Source organism: Gadus morhua, chromosome 2, assembly GCF_902167405.1.
Source record: "Gadus morhua chromosome 2, gadMor3.0, whole genome shotgun sequence".
NCBI classification, from domain to species: Eukaryota; Metazoa; Chordata; class Actinopteri; order Gadiformes; family Gadidae; genus Gadus; species Gadus morhua.
In genome coordinates this window covers 6,239,626-6,259,306 of record NC_044049.1, presented here as the reverse complement: position 1 = coordinate 6,259,306, position 19,681 = coordinate 6,239,626, and the positions used below count along the sequence as shown (strand labels likewise).

The window sequence follows — 19,681 nt, the reverse complement described above, 5'->3', positions numbered from 1 at the left end:
TTGAAGAGATTTTTCTTCACATTTATTTCACACAATAAAACAGTAATTGGCTAAAATAAATTCATGTAAATTAACACGTTTTGTCGTTTTTCCAAAATAAAAAACATAAAACCTTTATAAATCATATTAGATGATATAGCAAACTTAGAATGTATGTCAAAACGTAACAAAAGTTTGAATGTGGACCACCTTACAGTATCGTTGCCCACCAGAATGTTCTGGAAACACAGACGACAGTGTGTGCTTGAGGCTTCGTACTGAACAGTCCTACGCCCGTTTGAGAGCCACCAACCACTGAGGAAAGGATCCACATCGGACCCACGGTCTGCCTGTCCCCTGAGGCTCTCAAACCTCCGCGTCCGGAGCTGCAGGCGCCGCTGGGTCCAGCGAAAACCGGGACAACCAAGTTTTAACCAAAGGGTCTCCTGGAAAGCCTGGACCTGTGGATCAGGATCCGGCGTCCTCTAAACTCCGTAGCGGAGTCCAGGACGGAGCAGGTACCGCAAGCGACGAACAACAGATAGAGTTCCTCTTAATTATACATACTCAGAATTAAAAGAAGAAAAATACACTTTAACGCTAAAAAAAATTATGTTTAAAACAAAGGTTTTGCTGCAAGGATGCTTCTCAGAAGGGGTTATACTGAGGACACGGAAATATATTTCAACATTCACTGTCCCCTGATTGGCCAGATAGGGATTGGCATGCGTTTCTGACCAATCCAGGATCATTTCGGGAGACAGTTCCGTTAATTTAAAAGAAATTAAAAAAGGGCAAGGCGGGTCTGTGCTTCTCGGGCTGATCAACAGGGGGAGCACTTGGTTAAGATCCGCTTAGTACAGTAGGGAGGGAAAGATAATTATTCAAACACAGAGTCCGGAGCGAAGAGCCAAACCTTCAGTACAACCCTGCCCGCGCTGACAGAACAAGTCCCGCATTCTTTAAAACACATCTGTGCAAATCTGTGCAGAAGTCCCAAGTCCGCCGTGTTGAATGCCGTGGCCAATCACGTCACTGTGTCCGTGTCCTCTCGTCAAATCAGAACACTTGATACAGGCACCTTGGTCGACCGGCCGCTCCTGGGAACCACAATTGGCTCGTCATCTGTTGCTTGGCAGAAGAAATACAAAGCATCAGAGTATTAATCTCGAGCAGAGAAACTCATTTTACAATCGAATCCAACGCATTAATCTTCTACACTAATCTAACAGCTTCTTAATGTTCTTCTTTTGAGCCCTACAGCGGCTGCTGTAGCTCCCATCAGTAATATACAGTGTCCCATCGCAAATCTATATTTCATAATTTCACGGTATACAAATCTAAATTGTTGATTTCTTCTGAAATCATTTTGGCCTTATATTATTAACTCTAAATGAGTCGATATTTAACTAATGAATCCCATCAACAATTAACGGATTCTAAATTGATAAGCAGCTATAATATAGCATACACTCTTAATGTTCACACCATCTTCTAGCGTTGACATTTCTAGCCAGAAAATGTATTTTTCATACCATTTAAAATAGTTTCATTTAAATATTCAAATGTCTTATACCGTCCGGTACCTTCTGCTGTGACACATCCTTCTAGTGTGGGATGAATAAAGTACATGTTATTCAGTGATTAGTCAAATGGGCGCCTGTTGCAGTACCCCTCCTCACCTGAGGGGGAGTAGTTATCTGCACGGTTGCGGTCTCCCTCGATGAACAGGGCGGTGGCCAGGAAAAAGCCCCCTCCAACCACGGCCACGAAGGAGCAGAGCATCAGGGACACCTGCAGGGAGCGGAACTGCCACAGGTACGAATCCCTCTTCCTCAGGGAGTCAGATACCTGCACACACACACACACAAACACACAAATGAGCATGATGGAAATCCTCGACACCTGCCAATCAAAGTGTGAGTGTGAGTGTGAGTGTGTGTGTGTGTGTGCGCGCACCACTCCGATGAGGTACGGACTTCCTGCATCTCCCAGGCAGTGGGACAGAACTATCTGGAACGCTGCCGCTGTGGAACGCCTCGTCGGAACCACCACGTACTGCAGAGAGAACCAGTCAGAACCAATCACAACCAGATGGAACCAGTCAGAACTCGTCAAAAGCAGTTAGACCCAGATGGAGTTAGTCAGAACCAGATGGAACCAGTCAGAACTGGCAACAACTAAAGTCCAGTCAGATCAAGGAACAATCAGCTGGAACCAACCAGATCTAATTAGAAGTGGCTAGAACCAGTCAGAACCAGACTCACCAGCAGTATGTCAGCCACTATGGCCCAGTTCATGGACAGGAAGGTCTCGCCAAGGAAGATGAAGACCTGTTGAGACATCATCATCATCATCAACAGACAACTCCAGTTGGTAGATTCATACAATTATTTCAGAAACGTTTCTGTACGTCATTGTCCCTTAAACACACTATTCTGATTACAATTGTATGATGTTAAGGGTAACCTAGCAATCACAAAGATTTTCACCTAAATAAATATCGGTCTGGACATTATCTAATGGGCTGATGAAAGCCCTTGCATTGGCAGTGCTACTAATTTAACGAACTGGGTGTCAGTAGGGACACCGGTATGATCTATGGGGACAGTTACATATTATGGCCCAACGGTGTCACCCAATGAGAATCCTGAAGATTGTCGCTTTAATGTCTTAAATCAAGATAATGAACATTGTCTTAGAAAGATGCTAGCCCTGTATGGGCAAAGCAGACAGGGAACAGGAACCAGACAGGGAACAGGAACCAGGCAGGAAACAGGAAACAGGCAGGGAACAGGAAACAGGCAGGGAACAGGAAACAGTCAGGAAACAGGAGGCGGACAGGAGACAGGAAGTGGACGGGAAACAGGAGGCGGACAGGATACAGGAAGTGGACGGGAAACAGGAGGCGGACAGGACACAGGACGGGAAGTAGAGAGGAAATATGAAGCGGACAGGAAACAGGAAACTCACGTAGGTGGCGACGGTGCTGGACTGAGCGAAGACGATGGCGAGGAAGAGGAAGGGTGCGGAGAGCAGCAGACCGGCCGCGCACACCAGGGGGTCGGCGCGCTGCGTCCGCTTCCGGAGGCTCCGGCTGACCAACATCCCGCTGGTCACGCCCAGGACGCCCGTCACACACGTGACGATGCCGAAGTACAGGCTGAGGGGGGAGACGGTGGGGGGGGGGGGGGGGGGGGGGGGGGCGGTCAGAGGTGGCGCCGTGACGACGGAATCGGACTCAAGCTTGCACATGCAAGGCCTTTGTGGCGGTGTGTTGGGGACGAAATACAAGACGCACCAATAGGAAAAAACCAACTGTACCCAGCACCCTTGCTTTGCCTTGTGCTTTGTGCTTTTAGGGTTCGCCCCCAACTGATTTCTAACCGGGTTGGGGCCCCGGACCCGGTTAGCAATCCGAACCATGATTGCCGCTAGGCGAATAAAGCTCATGGAGCACCGTAGTGGAGTCTGGGTGCGCTTGGTTCGTGTGACGGTGTTCCTCACCTGTCAGAGTTGTCGCAGTTGGCGGACACACACGGCGGCTTCTCGCCCGTGAAGATGCCGGCCCGGTAGAGGAAGGTGGGCGCCCAGAGGGCCAGCGAGCCCGTCACAAAGGCCACCGCCGTGAAACCAAACGTGGACAGCATGAAACTCCAGCTGCAGAAACAAAGCGCCAAAAAGGAGTCAGCAAAGTCGATACACCTGGATCAATAACAAATGCCCCCCCCCCCCCCCCCATAGATATAAAAAAACATCAAGCAACAGTGATTCACCTTAACTTAAATCAAACCCTCAAACAAATATTCCGAAACATGGCCCCCATAGATAAAATAACTATTAGTGTGGTGAATACATTTTTCACATCAACCATCTCAGATTTTAACAACATATTTAACGGTTATTTTAAAGTATTCCTTGTTCTTGTGAGGCACACCGATGTTTGAAACTAGTACCACTCTGACGAATCCTGGTTCTGTGTACTGTTCTGGGCTGGTAGGACCTGCTTTCTTGGAAAAGTTCTCTCTAGGTTTGCGTTCACTTCTGACTGTTCTATCCGGCTGTATCCAGTTTCACCTGGCTCCGACTGGTTCTACGGGGTCCTGACTGGTTTCAGGGGAGGGACCTACTTCCTGCTGAGGGACTTCATGTCGGCGAGCCAGCTGGTCCTCTGGAGCTGGTGCTCGGGACGGGCCTCCACCCCCCCCCTCTTGGGCTCCTTGACCACGAACAGCAGCATCAGCACCGCCAGGAGGCCCAGCCCTGGGGTCACCTGGGGGACACACACACAGTCAACCCCGACCCCTGACCCTTAACCTTTAACCATCACTAATGGCCTCTCTCTGTACTGTCTAACCCTTACTTACTCCTTTAGTCATAATAGTAATATTGACTAGTCTAGTTATATTCACTGGGTACTAGTTATAGTTGTATTCTCTGGGTAGTAGTTAAAGTGACATGGACTGGGTAGTAGTAATAGTATACAGACGGGGTAGATCAGTAGCTTTCATTGTGTTCGGTGTAACTCCAGCAGGACTTACCCTCAAGGCCCAATGCCAGTCCCCGGCCAATTTGTCCACCGAGGAGCCAACGATGTAGCCAAGACCGCTAAACACACACACACACAATTAGCCTGATACAAATTTCTTATAGCTAATGGCTACAAATGAATAACTTACATTTAGTGACTGAGATTCTACAGCCAATTGGGAGTCTTACAACTCACAATGAAACACCTGGATACCGGACAGTTAAAAGCTGAAACACTAAATTATCTACGATCCTCGTTCTGATTCCACAACTTTGACGGTGGCTGGCGGGACAACCGCTACACGCTACGCCCCGAGTGCTCATCGCTAGCGCTACGTTAACATCGCCCGCCTCCGCCCCAACCTGTCAACTACCGCTGCTGCGACACTCATCCACGCTTTCATTTCATCCAGGCTTGATTACTGCAATGGTCTTCTCTACAGCACCACCAACAAAGTCCTCAAAAAACGTCAATATGTCCAGAACTCAGCTGCACGCCTCCTCACTGGTACCCGCTCCAGAGAACACATCACACCTGTCCTCCGTGAACTCCATTGGCTTCCAATTAAACACAGAATCAACTACAAAATCTTACTCATCACCTACAAGGCCCTCAACAGCCTAGCCCCCCCCCTACCTTGCCGACCTCCTCCATCACCACGCCCCCTCCGATTCCTCAGATCCAAGTTCCACGGACTGAGCGACGGACTTGGGGTGATCGGGCCTTCTCAGTTGCTGCCCCCACCCTTTGGAATTCACTCCCCTCCCACATCCAAGTCTCTCCAACCCTCTCTTCTTTCAAATCTGCCCTCAAAACATACCTTTTCACACTAGCCTTCTCCACCTAACTCCCACCTTATTCTTCATGTTTAACCTGTTTTTCTTTTATTCCTAGTCTGTCTTACATAGTTTTGATAGGCCAATATGTAAAGCGTCTTAGAGTACCATATTAAGCGCTATATAAATTTCATTGATTATTATTATTATTATTACGTTGGCTTGGGGTTCAGAGCGAGCTTCTCACCTGCCGACCGGGATGGCAAAGTAGAACACCGAGAGCATGACGGTCCTCTTCTCCTTCACGTAGAGGTCAGCGATGATGGTTGGGGCGATGGTGGAGTAGCTGGCCTCCCCCACACCCACCAGGCCCCTGGTCAGCAGCAGAGCCCAGAAACTCTGAAACACAACGACTCGTCGAGTTCAGACCGACATCACGATGGAATGGAAGGAGATTTGCAAATCGCAAACGCTGCGTTTTTTTGTTTTTTTTTATTATTAGTGGAGATCAAAGGAAAGAGCAGTTTATATGTTGTTCCCGACTTCCAATGTTGTGTTGGTCATACTATATAATGATTTATTGATGGTCTGCTTGTACATAAGGAACTTGAAAAAAAAAAAAATATATATTGCATACTAACTAACAAAAGTAAAATTGGTCGAAATAATCGCAATTCAATTATTTCCCCAAATCGTTCAGCCCTATCCTGTTAGCACTGCCTGCCATGTGACTCGTGACCAAATAAACACCGCCGTCACCGGCCTAATTATCCACACACAGGATATGATGTAATATCATAATCAGCAAGCTGATTGGATTAACCAAAAGTCAGACCTCAGGAAAGTTCCAAAAGAACACAGTACTCTTGATTGTCGAGTGCAGTGTTGTGCAGTGTTTTATTCTCTCTTCCTCTCTACAAACTTTGGGACCTATCTCCTTCCTACATTTTTCACCTAGAGACTGCATTCCAATTTTAAAATGTTCAGATTAGCTTGGAATCACGCACTTCTTTTCAAATGTTTTTAATATTTTCTACTACCGTACTTAATTCTAATTTTAAACTACCATTTTTTTTACCTTGGAAGTCAATGGGAGGACAACGGAGCCGTCCGCCCATTCTCTGACACTTACTACATCAGACTTCGTAACTTGGTCTGATGTAGTAACCTTCGTTCAAAGGTTTTTTCAAATCAACACACTAACTCACAGTTTAAGTTCCATGTCTGCTTGTTTTCGGTTGGTCTCATTGATTTTACGCCGAGGTTAGAGCGAGAGGACGTGCAGGCAGTATTGCCTGATTGGGCCGATTTTTCCCGCCCAATTGGGCTACTTTTAATAGCGTTAGGCTGGAAAAATGAGCATTAGGCGAGTACATACAATTTTGGCTTTTTTATTATAATATAGGCGGGATTATTATTAGTCTTTCTACAAATATCAATCAATACCATACCTTTGATAAGGCATATCGTTTGTGCAGCTAGTAGCACAATTACTTCAGCTACTACTACTACTTCATCTACTACCAGTCCATTACTACTACAGCTAGTACCACTACTTCTACTGCTACTACTACTACCATCTTCCAGCTTTGACAGTATTACATTAGTTGTCAGGTAATGTCAGCTTCCAGGTGCACTGTGCACTGCAATACATTTGACCTTTCAGATTTATCAGCAGTGCAGGGCAATACATTTGACCTTTCAGATTATTCCCTGCATTTTCTGCAGGAAATGCTTTTTCTAGTTCTCATTCTCATTTCTGCAAAACCAATTTCAGCATCTTTCAAAAAGGGTTCTGTTTTTGAATCATGTTGCTTTTAGCCCCCCCCCCCCCCCCCCCCCCCCCCCCCCCCCTCTCACGAGTAGCCCAGTCTGCTATGAATTGGTCAGCACCCCAACTCTGTTGTGATTGGTTGAACGCGTCGAGAAAGGGTATATCACTACTTTACCACCAGGTTCGATGTTGATGTCATTACAAGCAATGTCAAAATCATCCATCTAGTGACATCACAAGTGAGCGACCCAGAAGTAGGACGGAAAAATAACTCTACCATGTGGACCTATACAAACCTCGGACGTCACAATAAGGTAGTTTTGAAATGGCTTGTCATGGTTAATCAAGAAAGACCTTGTGGTCAAATAGGGGCCCTTTAATGCATGAGATTTTAGAACAAACAATCTAGACCAGGGATCGACCGATTTTTTAGGGCCGATACCGATTTTCTTTTTCATCGGCCTATACCGATACACGTAAAAAACAAAAATATCGGCCGATGTATCGGTCGATCACTAATCTAAACTGAAAGCGTTTTTCTTCAGTGCAGAGAAAACCACATTTTGACTGACGTTTTTTGGTGTGTAGGAGCTGGCCAGCGTCACCAGGGACCAGAAGGAGATGCCTACTAACATGATCCATTTCCTGTTGTAGCGGTCGCCCAGGTAACCAAAGCATGGCGCCAGGAGCATGTAACTACAGACAAACACTGGAGAGAGAACATATCGGGCAGGTTGTATTATAGACACTTTCAGACTACATCCACGGGTGGTTTTCAGTGTGGGAATTTGTAAAAGAAAAAATCGTTGATGTTGACTACATGCGTTGTTGGACACAAACAGTTGCATACATTGTCCTCCGCTTAAGTGGCCCACTTTAAGAGACAACTGTATGGTTGAAAATGGACAAATGTGAAAACAAACCATCCCATCGGTAACATGGCTGTCCTCAAACCAAACGCCAGCACACTGCTGCTGATGTTCATGTTGACGCGATGTTAATAACGTTAACAAAGATTTGTGTTGTGCGCAGAACCTCTGGACTCAGCTCCAAGGTGTTATGTCTCCTCACCCGTTTGGAGCAGGCCAGAGTTCCCGTCGCTGATGCCGAAGTAGTTCTCGATATCAGGAAGCACACCTTGGGGTAGAGGAAACCTTGACGTCAAACACACAGGCAATACTGGACAGTATACTAGGCAACAGCAGTAACACTTCTAGCACTGGATGAGCATTAGCCGTCTAAACAGGAACAGTGTGAAACCGCTTTGACTGATCCGATTTGTTTACATAAAAAAACTGATTAAAAGCCTTGGACATTTCCTACATTGGTGTGTTCAAGGTTCCCATGTGAAGCCATGAGATTAGACGAGATGAACAAAAGGGTCACAAGATGGGTAGAAAGGAGAAACGCTCAGTGGATCTACACAAGCTCATGAGACATGCCGGTGTTTGTAGTTATAGTAAGTGGTTAATTCATGTCCCAGGCGAGAAATAACACTTACTCCTTTCTTATAGTTTCCATGTCGAGTTGAAGCACGTCATTAAGATAAGACGGTGCGTGCTTTATTAATCGGCTGTGTGTTGTTCTGTTTATGTTACAACCAATATGGATTTTTTTGGGCCGATGCCGATTTCTTTACATCAGCCTTGAGCCGATATTTGGAGCCGATACTGTTTTGCTCCCTCAATTTACATCATAAAAATGACACAATGATGATAACAAATGTTACAAGACTCTATTTAAAAAAGGAACATTTATTGAAATGCCTGTGTCTGTAAATCATGCCGGGAAAAAAAAAGGAAATAATAATGATAATAATAATAATTCGGCGACATCCATCAGCCGATGTCAATACACGTAAAAAAATGCAAATATCTTTAATATAAATATCCGATATCGCCGGTGTGGGTACCGGATTGACTCCGCTGCCAGACCGACTCGGGATCCTGCACTTACAGATGACCTATCGACACTTGACGTATCGACACAAGCCAACGGACAAAACCCGGAAGGGTTGTTTATAAACAGGGCTCAATCATGGACATAAATCCGTTTTGGTTTTGATTTCATTTCATTGCCCGTTCTTTCGCACAGACAAAGCCATTGGAAAGATGTCTAAAAGCACTGATGAATGTAACCCAGTTCCTGTTAGGGACTCTTATTCTGAAGGAGGAGAACGGAATTGTCTGCGTGTGGGTCGCTGTTTTGACTCTTTGTTGGGAGCACTGGAAATAAAGTGGATCGCCCGTTCAGCGAATGGAGTTAACCGATTCTTCTTTTATATATAACCCAAGTATATGCAACAATAATTTGTACATTTGATTATTATTCATAGATTAGAAAACATGGAGTTTGGTAATACTTGGGAATAACACGGGAATGAATGAAACGTGCATGCGCAATTAAAGGACAGCGTTTCTAGGAAGTGCGTCATTATTGCGCATCTGGCAGCCGAGTCAATCCGACACCCACACCGGCTTCCAGTGTGGCGCTAGCCAGCCTACCCGCTACGGTGAAGCGGTCCATGTAGTTCAGAAGGTTGATGTAGAAGAGGACAGCCACGGTTAGCCGCGCCCTGTTCACCGATACGCCGCTCGGTGACTCCTCCTCCTGGCCAGGCCGCACCCCCGGCTCCTCCCCCTCGCTGTCATCGGAGAGGAAGTGTGTCGTGTCGCCAACGGGATCGCTCAAAGACATGGCCGCCGCTGCTGAGAAACAGATAACCGTAGCAACCAGTGGTCGGCTTTGATCAGCTCGGAGGTAACCAGAGCAACAGGCGGTATGCTTTGATCATCTCGGTAACCATGGCTACAAGTGGTTGGCTATGCTCATTTAGAGGTAACCATACCAACCATCGGTTGGCTTTGAGACTGAGAGAAAAGGAGGAGTCAACAGTAGAGTGGATACAGGCGCTAGTTAAAGGTTATCTCCTGATAGCATGAAAAGAACAAGAACATTCCTTGATCAAAGTTATTCCTCTTGTATTGGAATTAGTTTAGAGTGTTTTATCTTATCTCTGCATCCACAGCAAACACTGTTTTCCTGTTTTGTCTATTTTCCAATATGAATGAATTAATCTCAGCCTCCCGTTGAGGTTTCTTTGAATAAGGTAAAATAATGTCGAAATCAACTGAGAGAAAGGCTTCTTGCCAATACGTAAAGTAAAGTACCAACATGTTTACAAGATACAGCGGACAATGTAGAACACAGAACAACAGTATAGTTCATAAAGTGAGCTCAACAGAAGCAGAACTCATGGTTTTTGGGGATGCCAGCAGCCAGCTGAACTGCAAGAACTACCATCAGGTGTCAGGACGATAAATAACTGTCACGTGAGAAAGAAGAGACAAAGAAGAAGTGGAAGTATTGGACTGACACGCACATGGGATGAGGACCCAGAACTCAGACATCCACCACGGTTCGAAAATAGGTCGATGATGATAGATAAGGAGAAGACTGGCATGTTGCATATAATACAATCATTGAAATGCATTGAAACTTGGGACTCCAATCTACATACAATCTTTCACTGCGCTCAATAGATAGGACGATGCTGTGGTAGATTGAGCAGACAGTCGTGATAATAAGGTCAGTACTTTACCCCCCTCCACAGCAAATAGTACTGAATCTGCAGTTTAACAGACTACGACGCTACAGTGGATTATGTGTTAAATATATTCAGACCAAACACACAGATGCATCTGATTATACAAGCCATCTGAGGTGACCATACTAACTAGGAAAAGCGGAACAACGTGATTCATTATCAATACTATGACATCGTATATATTTCTGTTTTCTAATAATGATGAAAAGGTAACAATAAGCCTATTTTTTCGTGACATAACACCAACAAAAACAGAAGACACAGGACACACACAATCGTGTTGTTTACCTGATGACTCAGTGTCGACGCTCCTCCGATGATCTGTCCGCAGTTTCCCAATTAAATATTCGTGTTTAAACCAATTTAAAACCCCATGACGAGAGGTACCATAAAATACTAAGACAGGACATAGGTTGTCGAGCTAACCAGTTAAAAAAAAAAGTAGTTTTAACGCCGCAGGATGATTCTATTTTGACTTCTCGGCGCCATGTTGGATCTTTTATAGCTTCCGCCTTGCGCCTCACGTGACGCATGATAATGAAAAGTCGGTCTGACTTCTATTATTTTGATATAAATAGGTTTATTTAAATTAAGAAATATACAGAACCATAAAATGACAGGACATTTATCTTTTAATTATTATTTATAAAGGGAAATTATTCCTGCATTAAATAATTCGTTTTTCTATCAATTTTATTAAATATATTTTCAAAGACTATGTTATACATTTACTATCAACCAAACCTTGAACTTCACCAAGCTTTTATTTATTATATTAGATTGGGTTGTTGCAAAGGGTTAGAGTAAACCCGTGCATACAAAAAAGTATGCACGGTACATTTGAGTAATCCCAAATCCAAACCAGATCTGTGCGAGAGGTTTTGAATTTTGGATGAACTATGAATGATAACAAAAAAAAGAAACAATATTTTAATCCAACCATTTAATCCGGTGTACCTCTGCATGAGGATGATCTGGGAATTTACATACACCTGAGTAACAAGTACCTAGAGTAACCGATCACAACGCAGCATGGCAATGCCAATACAATATTGACACGCAAAAAAAAAGGAGAGTGTATGTAACACACACACACACACACACACACAGGTTGTGTAAACAAATGCAGGTGCTAAAGTTGACAGGTCCAAGGTCACGTGACTCAGCGCCACACCTCGATGACATCGCCGTCTTCCATGTCCAGCTGGGCAGGCGTCTGACTTGCTGTGATCTTTGAGCCATCGAACTGGAAGTTCATTTTAGCCTGACCCCCGGATGACCGACTGGCTGTGTACTGAGAGAGGATGGAGCCCAGGGACGCCTCCTGGACACACACACACACACACACACACACACACACACACACACACACACACACACGTCAGGGTCTGTGTTTGTATGTGTGTGTACATCCGCGAGTGTGTCTTACTGACTTTGTGTAGGGAATACTCCTGAGTTGAGCCTCTGTCTATTCCTTGTATGCGCACGGTGATGATGTCATTGCTCTGCGTCTCCTGCTTAGTATCTTCTGCCATGACAACACAATCTACACAACACAACAAAACACAAAGTATGGATCGCTAGAATAGCACAGCTAAACATCACAATCCACAACAACATAACTCATGGATAATATAACTTCAACACACACACGTCAATCAAGTCAAATCCAAACAACCACAAAACACATGAAGATGTTTCTGCAAGGACGGCAGGACAGACCAGTTGGAGCTGCATTATGTCCCTTAATTTATACAAGATGCATTAGCATGGGCAGATCAAGACCTAAGTAAGATAAACATTGATTAATCCCGGAGTGGAAATTCAGGTGTCGCAAATAACCATACGTTATAAACGACATAATAAGGGCGGCAGTTGCTCAGGAGGTAGAGCCGTTGACTTGTAGTCGTGTGCGAATGGGTGCATGAAATTGTTGAGAGTGGATCAAAGCGTCTGCTAAATGCCCTATATGTAAATGTAAAAAGGATCTGTATTTGCCTACCGATGATGTCAGCGATGCTCAGGCCGAGCTGATTGGCTGAGGAGTGAATAGGCAGCTCCGTCTCCTTCCTGAGCAGAAGGATGCGGGAGGGCAGGACCTTGAGCTTGACTGCCAGCACCTCCACCGCGTCCCCCAGCGGTCTGGACTGCAGACCGAACGGGAGAAGTTAGCAGGGAGCTGGCCACTGATCAGTGCAGTCATATGACATGTGACAGATGTGTCAGACCCATCTGTTCATATGGACTTCCATTTGAAGGACTGAGGGCTGCACAACAGTCACATTAAGTCATTGAGCAGACGGTTTAATTAATAACGATTTACATGCGAGGCTGAGAACATCGAGTTACTAGGATTTACACACACCAGTGCAGTAAGACCACTCCACTAAGTGACCTGTATTAGTACTGCCCTCAATCACTGCTCAAACAGCCTCACATTATGTGACCGAGCCCCATAACCCTACATTGAAGAGGGATCCTGCTTCCAGGCACGTTAGGATTGTGATAGGTATCCAATGGACCAGACATATCATAAACCAGAGCTGTGTTGCACCTTCCAGGCGTGGGATCCAAGGGACCTACAGACACCTTAGAGGTATACAGACAGGGACAGAATAACAGTGACCTACAGACCTGCTGACACACCACAGTGACCTACAGACCTGCCGACACACCATTGACCTACTATGGAAAGCCAAGAAGGCCACAAACCGGCCCTAGAATGGCGCAGTAGAAGTGCTACCACCACCAGGTCGGCCTCAGTCTACTTGTCCAGGGGAAGGCTCCGCCCCTGCTAGTCCTGGCAGGATACGCCGAGTCCGCACGTCACCCTGGATCAGTGACGGGGCTCATGCCAAAGATTTACCATGCAAAATATTCCCATGTCGTTATTTAAATAAATCCTGTTCATACTTATCAGTGATCGAGTCTTTATGGGAGAAATGGCTAATATACATACTCGCACAGGACTGTCGACTCCGCTTGGCAAAAAAATAGAACGCATTTGTGAATAAATGCTTGAATTCTGAATACCGGACATGGTGAGCTTAAATACATTTGAGTGACCATTAGTGAGATGGCCTAAAACGGAATACAAATGAATTATTCTAGGTGATAGGCTTTCAGGATCAAAGCCTATGACACAACACAGTGACCTACAGACACAACTAATAGCTGCCGCTATAAGGTAGGCAAAAACCGTACGGAATCCGTACAGTTTCTGTGCGGTTTAGCACTTTTACCGCGCCATTCTAGGGCCAGTTTGTGGCCTTCTTGGCTTTCCATAACCTACAGACCGGCCCCCACAACACTGACCTACTGACACAACACAGTGACCTACTGACACAACACAGTGACCTACTGACACACCACAGTGACCTACCGACCTGCTGACACAACAGTGACCTACAGACCTGCCCACACAACCCAGTGACCTACAGACACAACAGTGACCTACAGACCTGCCCACACAACCCAGTGACCTACAGACACAACACAGTGACCTACAGACCTACCGACACAACACAGTGACCTACTGACCTGCCCACACAACACAGTGACCTACAGACCTGGCCACACAACACAGTGACCTACTGACACAACACAGTGACCTACAGACCTGCCAACACAACACAGTGACATACAGACACAACACAGTGACCTACAGACACAACACAGTGAGCTACTGACACAACACAGTGACCTGCAGACCTGCCCACACAACACAGTGACCTACAGACACAACACAGTGACCTAGTGACACAACACAGTGACCTACTGACACAACACAGTGACCTACAGACCTGGCCACACAACATAGTGACCTACAGACACAAAACAGTGACCTACTGACACAACACAGTGACCTACAGACCTGGCCACATAACACAGTGACCTACCGACACCACAGAGATCCGATGGATCTCTGTCCGACAGCGGAACTTGAGCTGGATCTCGCGGCCCACTAGAGGGTCTTCGGGCTCCAGGGATGGGCTCAGGAGCACAGAGGTCTCGATGATGTCATCATCGTAGCGTTGGGCGTCAGTCAGCGAGGGGCCGGGGACGGCACGTTGGAGGGCTTGTCCTCTGGTTCTCATCCCCCCCTTCCCCTCCGGAGAGAGAGTAAGCAGGGAGGAGACAGAGCCCAGCCTGCTGTTCACCTCACTGGGAGTGAGGGAGGGAGACAGTGAGAGAGAGTCAGATCGAAAGACAGTGAAAGAGGCAGATAGAGAGACAGGGCCCAAGCAAGATGCATAAGACAGAGGTCTGTTGCCGTTGTGTGGTAGTATGAGACTGTGGGCAAAAACGTGTTGTGCGGTTGTGTGCAAGGGTGTGTTACCAACCCGGTCTCACGAAAAGTCGTGACACTGTCACATTATTTAATCTATTGAAACGTGATCAGGATCACGTATTTTCAAAATGTTCGTGTTTTACAGCACAAATTTCAAACCCATGTATTTCAAGTCAATGATAACTAACAATATGACAGCATTTGGCCACCCATTTCTACTTAAACTTGTCTGTGAACAATATGACAGCTTTAGGCCACCCGTTTCTACTTTCACCTTTGATTCTGAGAAATAGTGACAATTCACGGATATATTAAATGCAGGTGCGCTGTATGTCTTGATGTTTATTTTATCTAGCCATCTACTGTCTTGTTTTTGGTTATGTGAATGAAAGTCCGCGTCGACGCCTCGCAAGTCCAGTGTCGCGAGCGGACGTTGCCATGACATCTAGAAATCATATCGTATTTAATGGGTTGTCACTAATATTGATGTGTTGGGCTTGATTATAACTCTTGAATAATATTGTTTGCACCACGGCCGGAAATTTGTGCTTTAAAACACGAAAATTTTGAAAATACGTGATCCTGATCACTTTTCAATAGATTAAATAACGTGACAGTGTCACGACTTTTCGTGAGACCGGGTGGGTGTTACAGTATGTTACAGTGTTGTGTGACAGTGTTTTACAGTGTTGTGCGTCATTACGTACCTGTGCAACAGTGTTGTGTGCTAGTGCGTAACAGTGTGTGGCAGTGTAGTTGTGTGCTAGGCTGCAACAGTCGTGCGTTACTGTGTGATTGCTAGCATTCAACAGTGTGTAACTGTGGCTGTGTGCTAGTGATCAACAGTGTGTTGCGTGTGGTGACTCACTCCATGGCCCTCCAGACCGAGGTAGACACCTGGACCCGGGGAACATTTGGGGTCCGGGGAGGGGAGGGGGAGAGGAGGGCCACACTCTCGCTGCAGCAGAACCAAAGGACAAGGAGACCAACAAGGTTACAGCCTAGTGGCTCCACACGTTATTACACACAGGGTGTCTGCCTTGTGCCCACTGCCTACTCTATCTCACGTGATCGTGGTCTGGTCTATCTCACCTGGTCTTAGTATAGTCCGGTCTGTCTCACATGGTTCTGGCCTGGTCTGTCTCACATGGTTCTGGCCTGGTCCGTCTCACATGGTTCTGGCCTGGTCTGTCTCACATTGTTCTGGCCTGGTCTATCTCACATGGTTCTGGCCTGGTCTATCTCACATGGTTCTGGCCTGGTCTATCTCACATGGTTCTGACCGTGTTTGTCTCCCCTGGTTCTAGCCTGGTCTACCTTACCTGATCTTAGTGTGGTTGAGGAGTTTGCGCTCCTCCTCTTCCTCAGAATCGGTGAGGCAGAGGTTGTTACATTCGGGTGCCGAGTTGCTGTACGGTGTAGCCTCTGCCGGGTCGCCTTGGTAACCAAAAAGAGAAGACAGGTATGATACATCTGGGAAAGGCTAGAGTCAGATTTCAGAGGACTGTCCTTTTTTTCCCCCAAATAAAGTGTTGATAAGTTATGGGAGAACCAAAGCAATGTTGAGCAGTTTGTGTTTCGCTAATAATCACACTTTATTTTGTACTTTGAACCTATTTGGGGTCCTCACATGCTGAGCTGTTGTGCGTGAGCACCGCCGAGGTCGGCTTCAGCTGTAGACATTTATTCACCTGCGGACCATCAAACACAAGGGAATTCACTTCCAAACTGACCTTTATATTGATGGGCAAACACTTGCGTCTTCTTTAATGGTAAGGAAAAATTATAACCTTGGCTTATCTTATTTCTTCTTGTTCTATGTAGTGGTTGGACTTACTTTGTTGGTGTAGATGGGAACCGAGTTGATGGTGGAGGGGTCGAAGATGATGCGGCGGCGTTTGGGTCGGGGTTTCACGGGAGTGACCCGGTCACTGTCACTGTCCGACATCTGCGGAAAGAAATATCCTCTGAATCTCTTTAAGGCATTGCTATGGTTAGGGACACTTTACAAGACTTCCTTCAGTTTTTACACTACATAAATTATACATTATATTATATTTTTGGTGTCAATATGAAATTATGCACCGTCCTGTATGTGCTTAAAGGTTGGGTATGGGATTTGCGAAACGCCAGCAGATTTTGAATATACACAACTCAAATGGTCCTACCCTCTCTCCTTCAACGCTGACTCTACACATTCCAAGTACATGGACATAAGTGGGTTATGATAAGGATTTCAAGTAATTTTGCAAAAATGGCCAAAAAAGAGAATTCCATACCCAACCTTTAATACCATACCTCAATAACTTCCATGTTCTGCTTTCTCTATGATCTCTCTGCCAACTGCTAGACAAGCGTCTCGCAGTTAGTTGTCATATAAATATCTAGTTATCATGATAATATATAGTGGTAACGTTACACTAGTTGTACAATATCTAGAATAGAAAAGTAGAATTGTAATTGTAAAACGTTTACGTTTTCTCTTACCAGTTGTATTGCATCGTGTTCTTACCTCAAAACAGACTTTATCACTTTCCCTCGTTTCATAAACGGTTGTTAATCCCTAATATTGTTATGCAATTCAAATGAACTAGTTGAACTTACTGTGTTGAAATCAGATGCATGGGGTACTCTACTAAATCATTAACACATCATCCGATATCTCAAATAATATCTGAATATTCGCTCCTTTAACTCAGGGATGGTAATAATAATAATAATAATTTCAGGAGCCTTATTAATAGTCTAAATTTAAATATCTCTGGACCAAACGAACATAAATAAATTCAACAAACAAAATAAACTAAGAATTCATCGGCAACATCTTTCATTGTTTTGTTTTTCCGCTCTGCTATAAAACCTTGGTCCTGATTGGTTAAACTTGAGCCAAGAACCAAGTCCGTGATTGGTTCATTGTGGAGTAGGAGGTCACGGAGGGAGACGCTTACAGATTGGAAAGGCCAATCGACTGGCACCTGAGCTGTGATCGCCAGATTGGTTTCAAGTGCGCAAAAGATAAATGATGGGAAGGAGGACCATCGCTTAATATTCTGTCTTGCCAATCGCTCAACATTGTCGTGTGAAATTCTACAAAACTGTATGATTAACTATAGTTAGAATGGGTGTATCGCATCTTCCTCCAAATGATCCGACATCGCAAACCTAACACAATCAACAAACACTGATCTGCAGTATCTTAAAAGTGTGCCGCACCATTTTAGGATCTAAGCCTCTGCGAAGTTAATCATTCATGGTGCGTGCATGAGTCGAGGAACTTCTCAATAACGATTCAGATTCAGATAACTTTATTTATCCCAGAAGTGCAAGGTTGTCATTTTAAACAAAAGGTTGTGCTGTCTGTAATCAACACATGCAATAATTAAACTTCAATCGTTTAGTGGTTTAACTGATATTTGTCCTACAGCGTGATGTAACGCTTTAGACAGCTTCAGTGGGTTTAAGGAACATTGGGCCTCTACGAATAGTTAAATCACCTAACCTTTATGCCACCTTTCCTCAACCTTTGTGGAAAACGACATCGAGTCAAAGTGAGATGAAAGGGTGCTTCCCTTTGAACATAGGAACAGACAGCACTGTTGTGGTGGCGTAGAGCCCGTTGATGTTAGGGTACTGAGCCTTAAGCAGGGCCTGAGCATGGTCCATAGCATGGTCATCCAACCAAGTACTTGGGTTGCTGAGCATGGCCCTGAAGTCCTCCACCCTTTTGCTCAGTGAAGCTGGACAAGCCTGGCCTGGCTGGACACTAGTGATGACAACATCACAGTCCTGAAACCAAAAACATAAAAAATCTCACTCATTTAGCAACAATTTGAGCATATCATAGATGAGCAACCAAAGTATTTAACTTGCAAAGCTAGTGAAGTTAAGACTGACTGAAATATTTCCCTCTAGTGGGTCCTACTCCAACTATGAATCTGCTGGCTCAGATGGATTGGACACAATCTCCTTGGTGGGCCAGGCTGCAGGCAGCCTGGGATCCTAAAGAGGAAAGAAGCACCTTATCAAAAAGCTTCAAAATCACTTCTCAGTATAGTCTATTAGTATAGTCTATAGTCTAGATTTTAATCATTCAATTAACATACTTCTCCGCACAGGCTTCACTGAAGCATAGGGTGTCCTGGTCTTCAATGGCTTTCCATCCAAGGTCTCCAGCTGCACAAGGTTATTGTCAGTAACCTCAGTAACCCTGAAAATATCAAACATCAATGTGAGAGCTAGATGAGTTTTGTTTTTTATATATATATATAGGGTTTTATAACCGGATGTCCATTTTATTTGTATTGCTCTTTTAATTGTCTCCTTTCCTCACCGTATTCCTCTTAACACTTATAGATACACAATATTCATCCCTGTTCCTTCACTTTGTCCTGAGTGAGACACATTCTTGTTGTCTCACTCATTGTTTAATAAAAAAAAATATTATTTCATTCATCCAAGCATAATGATTTGTTATACTTTATTTGATATTTTTTGTATGGCTTAGACTTAAAAGTATCATGGTTGTGTGGTCAGCTCCTGCCTCATCAGAAGAAGTTGCCTGGAAACTAAATGCTAAATGGACTGTTGCTACTCTGCTTTCTCAATCGCTCTCTGACCACAGGCAGGCCTGCATTAACCTGCCATTGGGCCCTGGGGCTGAGAGGTTAAAAAAAGGGTCTACACGATGTTGGTAAATAAGACTTTGGAGAAAGAATTATACATT

General features: G+C 44.9%; 2 protein-coding genes across 8 annotated transcripts; both read right to left on the bottom strand.

Moving 5' to 3' along the window:
• spns1 (SPNS lysolipid transporter 1, lysophospholipid) lies at positions 1 to 11,202 on the bottom strand. Of its 3 annotated transcripts, none has more exons than XM_030346526.1 (13): positions 10,956 to 11,202; positions 9,565 to 9,768; positions 8,132 to 8,197; positions 7,633 to 7,769; positions 5,534 to 5,685; positions 4,521 to 4,587; positions 4,110 to 4,252; positions 3,487 to 3,639; positions 2,953 to 3,142; positions 2,247 to 2,312; positions 1,939 to 2,037; positions 1,662 to 1,830; positions 1 to 1,110 (listed from the first exon to the last, which is right to left on the bottom strand). In XM_030346526.1, the coding sequence occupies exons 2-13, from the start codon at positions 9,755 to 9,757 to the stop codon at positions 1,034 to 1,036; spliced, it is 1,512 nt and encodes a 503-aa protein (XP_030202386.1). In that variant the 5' UTR covers positions 9,758 to 9,768; positions 10,956 to 11,202; the 3' UTR covers positions 1 to 1,033. The 3 variants fall into 3 exon arrangements, with proteins under 3 accessions (XP_030202386.1, XP_030202404.1, XP_030202396.1); XM_030346544.1 differs by having other exon boundaries at positions 1 to 1,104; XM_030346536.1 differs by having other exon boundaries at positions 9,565 to 9,765; positions 10,956 to 11,187.
• Positions 11,203 to 11,412: 210 nt separating this feature from the next.
• nfatc2ip (nuclear factor of activated T cells 2 interacting protein) lies at positions 11,413 to 17,821 on the bottom strand. Of its 5 annotated transcripts, XM_030346584.1 has the most exons (9): positions 17,563 to 17,821; positions 16,796 to 16,906; positions 16,589 to 16,649; positions 16,281 to 16,395; positions 15,827 to 15,916; positions 14,567 to 14,831; positions 12,670 to 12,814; positions 12,101 to 12,213; positions 11,413 to 11,991 (listed from the first exon to the last, which is right to left on the bottom strand). In XM_030346584.1, exons 2-9 carry the CDS (start codon positions 16,904 to 16,906, stop codon positions 11,830 to 11,832), a joined length of 1,062 nt encoding a protein of 353 aa, XP_030202444.1. In that variant the 5' UTR covers positions 17,563 to 17,821; the 3' UTR covers positions 11,413 to 11,829. The 5 variants fall into 5 exon arrangements, with proteins under 5 accessions (XP_030202444.1, XP_030202427.1, XP_030202417.1 ...); XM_030346567.1 differs by having other exon boundaries at positions 11,413 to 12,213; positions 17,471 to 17,821; XM_030346557.1 differs by having other exon boundaries at positions 11,413 to 12,213.
• Positions 17,822 to 19,681: the final 1,860 nt, after the last annotated feature.

Bases quoted from the DNA above. Each gene is read 5' to 3' on its own strand.
- spns1 (XM_030346526.1), bottom strand. From the start codon at position 9,757: ATGTCTTTGAGCGATCCCGTTGGCGACACGACACACTTCCTCTCCGAT. The intron at 7,770-8,131 runs GTGAGGAGACAT...TTCTCTCTCCAG, and splicing joins CTCTGGCCTGCTCCAAACGG to TGTTTGTCTGTAGTTACATG. The intron at 3,640-4,109 runs GTAGGTCCCTCC...TTGTTTCTGCAG, and splicing joins ATGAAGTCCCTCAGCAGGAA to CTGGAGTTTCATGCTGTCCA.
- nfatc2ip (XM_030346567.1), bottom strand. From the start codon at position 16,906: ATGTCGGACAGTGACAGTGACCGGGTCACTCCCGTGAAACCCCGACCC. The intron at 14,832-15,826 runs GTGAGTCACCAC...CCTCACTCCCAG, and splicing joins TCGGTCTGGAGGGCCATGGA to TGAGGTGAACAGCAGGCTGG. The intron at 12,214-12,669 runs GTAGGCAAATAC...TGTGTTGTGTAG, and splicing joins GAGCATCGCTGACATCATCG to ATTGTGTTGTCATGGCAGAA.